Here is a 4755-nt window from a genome sequence, read left to right as displayed (position 1 = left end):
ATATCTCCATCTTTAAAAAATGTGAACTGCTCAATCCTGGCCTGTGACTGTTAGTCTCCTGTCACTCTCAGATTAGGACCTTTTTCAACACGACATACTTTTCGTCACGTGACTGAGGCTTACATTCTTGTATGCTTTCCTGTCTGCCTGTCTTACTAGGTATGCTGTCAGAACATGAGGTACATAGGTGTGCAGTTACCATGGTAACCCCGATGAACCACTAGCAACATTTTCAACCTTCATGTTAATTTTGATGCACTTTCCACTTTTTATACTATTTGCACATCAAAATTCAAGCTTGGTTCAGTTTAAACTTTTACAAAACTAAGACCTAAGCTTTTTTGTGACCACTTCTATTTAAGAAGCATAAGCTTGTTGCTGCTGTGGGAAGTTTTTTTTTCCCCTCTCCGCTCACAGTTCTCAGTGCACCCAGAAGGGGAAGGGGGGTTTGCCGAGGAGGCCGAGGGCGAAGGAAGCGCGCCTTATTTAAGGCGACATGCAACTTCCTAGTTGCTCGCTTGATGCTTGGAGTCAGGAGGCGGTCGAGTCGAGCGCAGGCGAGGGATGCGTGGCTGCTGCCTGCCGTGGTCTACGCTGAAGGTTCACCTGAAACTGGGTTTGTAAGAACCTGGCAACCTGGCTCAGACAATGAGAGATGGACTGGCACCTAACTCCGTGCCAGTTGGTAAGACTCGTTGTGCTCAAATGTTCGAGGGAACGGTCTTTGCTCTTTTTTAGTCGACTCTCTCTGAGATGTTGGCAGGAGCTGTAACAGGTAGCTCCGTCGTGCAGGTTAGACCAGACGTATTTTTGTCCAGCTGAACAAATGGGGATTAAATCACTTGTTTACTCGCTGGTTTAGAGGAAATACCATCAGAATGCGCCGTGCTCCTTGTGTTATTTGTGAGCTCACGCCTTCCTCCTCACAGACTCCTGCTGACGAGCTTCTGTCTCAGTAATCTGCCACAGCGCTCAGACTGCCATTGTTGTACGTCAGGGAACTTTTCTCGTGTTGTTTTCCTCTTTGAAACAAGGAGCTGTTGAGTCACCGAAGAGGCGTCAGCTCCGTGTCACAAAGTAAATGAAGTATTTGGTGACAGAGAGTTCAGAGCTGTTTGTGTTGTGACCTGCTGTGCGGAGGGAAGAGCAGCAGGATATGTTGCACTGCAGAGGCTGATTGAAGCCACGATAACAATCGAATGTAAACATCCTCGTCTCACGTGGCCCAGGACAAAAAGACACAAATAAGGGAGTGTAGGAGACGGCGTCCACATTGAAGAGTCGTTGCAGACTTTTCTGTGCATTCTGGTAAAATGCCGACTTGTATTCTCGGCTGAAAAAGGAAAGAATTGGCTCATGCGCTCCTTTCTCTGCATCTCTTTGCAACATCCTGTTACAAAAACAGGTCAAAAGGTTTCATCTTGTCAGCCGCAGCGTGCCACATTTAAACACTCAATCTGACAAGTGAACACGCCGCAAGAGATTGTTTTTGTTTTTTGTTTTTTTACCCACTATTTACCAACTCTGAGCGTTTGCCTGTGGGGAGTTTTTGTATTGAACGCTTTTTGAATTGCCTGTGGGGAGTAATGCGTCGTCTCACAGGTTGTTGTTTGTTTCCTCTCTGCAGAAAGACGTCAGCTACCTGCAGCAGTGGCTCGAGGCTTTCGTGGCCTCCTTTGAGAGGCTCATCGATGTGCAATCGCTGGAGCCTCGGAGGTGAGGGATGCATTTTACACAGACTGAGCCTAAGTGTGCGTGATTTACCTCCCTCTCTTGTCTTCCAGGTTGGAGGAGGGTGGCTCCGAGGTGCCCCTGCTCCCCAGGGAGGTGCTGGTGTTCCTCAGCACTCAGCTATGGCACAGTGCGCTCCACCTCTCCAGCTCCACGGAGCACAACGGCAGCACCCCCCAACCGCTGCTCCTCATCAAGTTCTTTATTATTGTCTGCAGGTGAGCCCGTTGCGCCCGAGTACTTCACCATTAAACTTCATTTATGGTTCGCACTGCTGCAGTTTATGAAGTTTATTGGACCACTATGGAGAGGACAACTGTCTTATGATGATGTCACCACTTAAGCTCTTTTAAAAAAAAAAATCATTTTTTATGACGATTAATCGGCTCCTTGGTGATTTTTTTGTTTGTTTTGTTTATTTTGTTTTTCAAGCAAAATTTTCAAAAGTTACCCAAGAATAACATTTACTTTATAACACCTGGGTTAATAAAAGGACAGTCAATTATCCAATAATATTTAGGGATTTAAACACATTTACTGTATTTTTTGGACTATAAGGCGCACTTAAAATCCTTGAATTTTCTCAAAAATCGACAGTGCGCCTTATGTATTAATTCTGGTTGTGCTTAATGAACTCAAACTGATGTTATGTGGTACACGGCGCTCAAAAATCTGTCAAAATGAACATATTTTGTTTAATGCGCCTTATAGTCCGAAAAATACGGTAACTTAAAGTAACACAAAGACAATATATGGCAATCATGAATCGTTTTATTTTGATTTACAGTAGTTCCTCAATTATCACGGGGGTTATGTTCCACATACACCCGCTGGCAAGCAGCACTCCGATTGACTCATGAGGCTGGAAGTAGTTCTGGTCTGGTTCTGGTCCAGTTCTGATTGGTTCTCTGCATTCACTGAGCGCCGAAGTCTCTATGAATAAGGACCGAACTTTGTAGTCGGTTTCGGATCGGATCAATACTTTCCCTCCATTTTGGCAGAAAGCAGCGGACGGAAGCACTGTTGGCTTCTGGGTAGTGTAGTTTTTTTTTTTTTTTTTTTGGACTGGTGATACAGTATAGGCTTATTGAAAGAAAAATACAAAATGGCGGCACCTGTCCGAAGTATTTTTTTCGTTAACTTTTTATCCCGTACCATCCCAGTCACGTGTGCATATTAAAGATGACAATCGTTGAAAAACCGTGAAAGAGTGCGTCCACGGAAGTCGAACTGTAAAGTAGCGAGGGACTACTGTATTCAAAGTACTTGTTTTTTTGTTGTTGTTGTTTTTTTACTAAAAGGCTGTAACGTTTTCAAAAAGTGAAAAAGTAAAAAAAAAAAAAAGATGGAATATGTTACAACTAGTGATACCAAGACATATTAGTGGGGTTTTTTTTTCAGAAGATTTGCTAAAAGGGAAGGATTTTAGGTTGCACTTGTAAATAAAAATGTTATGTTTCTAAGAGGCCAGAAAAATATTCTAAGAATGTCCACATTTGTTACTATATTCAAAAATACGAGTTAAATTTTAAAATTTAGGCAGCACGATGGTTCAGTGGTTAGCAATGTTGCCTCACAGGAAGAAGGTTGTGGGTTCAATCTCCAGTTGGACCTGGGGTCTTTCTCGTGCTTGCGTGGGTTTTCTCCGGGTACTCCGGTTTCCTCCCACAGAACAAAAATATGCATGTTAGGCTGCCTTCAGGCCCAGGCCTCCTTTGCAAATGAGATCTGTGATCTCAGTGGGATTTGCCTGGTTAAATAAAGGTTAATAAAATAAATAATAAATAAATCTTTGTCCTGCATATCAATAAAACATTAAACGACCACTATATACAAATAAATTATTAAATGCTAATAAGTAATTCATTTTTTTATGTAAGACTTAAAATGGTTGTCTCCTTATTTGAATCTAAACTCACTTAAGATGAAAAATAAACATTTCTGTATTGGAATATGTATGAAAAGGCTCTTTGACGGAAAGTTGCAGGAACCAGTCATCACTTTGCTCCGGGTTTAAAAGAAAAAGTAAAGGTTAATTTCACACTGTGTCAAATCCATTGTCAGAGACGAACGCATCGAAATGCCTCCATAACAAAACTCTGCTTCTTTTAAACCTTATAATAATAATAATATTCATAATAATGATGATGATGATGATGATGATGATGATGATGATGATGATAATAATAATATAACTATATAAAAAATTGTGATTGAAAACTGTACAGTGCACCATGCAAAACTGAACAAAAGTTAGTTTCATTTCTCCACCTTATTGATATATTTAGTGCTGAGCTAATGCAGCTGTGGCATTCACTGTCTTGAAAAATATTGGATTTTTGAGTACAGTAGTCCCTCATTTATAGTAGTAAGTAGTAGTTTATGTTACTGTGTGTATATATGTGTGTGTATATATATATATATATATATATAACTACTACTACTTACTACTTGTACTACTATTTCTGCTTAGCGGTTTTTCACTTATTGCGGGGCTTCAGGGTACGGATCCCCCGCGATAAACGAGGGACTACTGTGTATATATACTGCAGAGCGGCGATCCATCCATCCATTATCTTTTACCCGCTTCTTCCATTTTGGGTCACGAGGGTTGCCAGTGTCCATGTCCAGCAATCACTGTGCGAGGGGCGGGTACACCCTGGACAGGTCTCCAGTCCATCACAGGGCCACATAGAGACAAACAAGCATTCACTCTCTCACTCACACCTAAGGACAATTTAGAGTTACCAATCAGACTAACATGCATGTTTTTGGTCTGTGGGAGGAAACCAGAGTACCCAGAGAAAACCCACGCATGTACGGAGAAAACATGCAAACTCCACCCAGAAAGGCCCCCGGATCGGGATTTGAACCAGGGACCTGCTCGCTGAGAGACAGCAGCTCTACCAGTTGCGCCACCGTGCCGCCTAGAGCGGAAATCATGACTGATTTTTTTTTCTCTCTCTCTGTACTCTGATGAAGACAGATGTGTTTCCCAGCGCTCCGTACCCCCCCCCCCCCCAC

The 4755-nt window shown here is 42.4% G+C and overlaps 1 protein-coding gene across 1 annotated transcript in view; it reads left to right on the top strand.

Annotated features, from left to right (window-relative positions):
- Window positions 1-655: 655 nt before the first annotated feature.
- The window catches only part of nbeal2 (neurobeachin-like 2), a 52711-nt gene continuing 48611 nt past the window's right edge, over window positions 656-4755 (top strand). Inside the window, exons 1-3 of the mRNA XM_037677204.1 lie at window positions 656-685; window positions 1628-1716; window positions 1785-1949. Of these exons, the coding sequence (XP_037533132.1) occupies window positions 656-685; window positions 1628-1716; window positions 1785-1949 (284 nt within the window). The remainder of the gene's footprint in view (window positions 686-1627; window positions 1717-1784; window positions 1950-4755) is intronic.

The sequence above is a fragment of the Nematolebias whitei genome, chromosome 5, assembly GCF_014905685.2.
Source record: "Nematolebias whitei isolate Nwh7 chromosome 5, NemWhi1, whole genome shotgun sequence".
In the NCBI taxonomy this organism is placed as follows: domain Eukaryota; kingdom Metazoa; phylum Chordata; class Actinopteri; order Cyprinodontiformes; family Rivulidae; genus Nematolebias; species Nematolebias whitei.
This window is presented reverse-complemented; position numbering and strand designations above follow the sequence as displayed.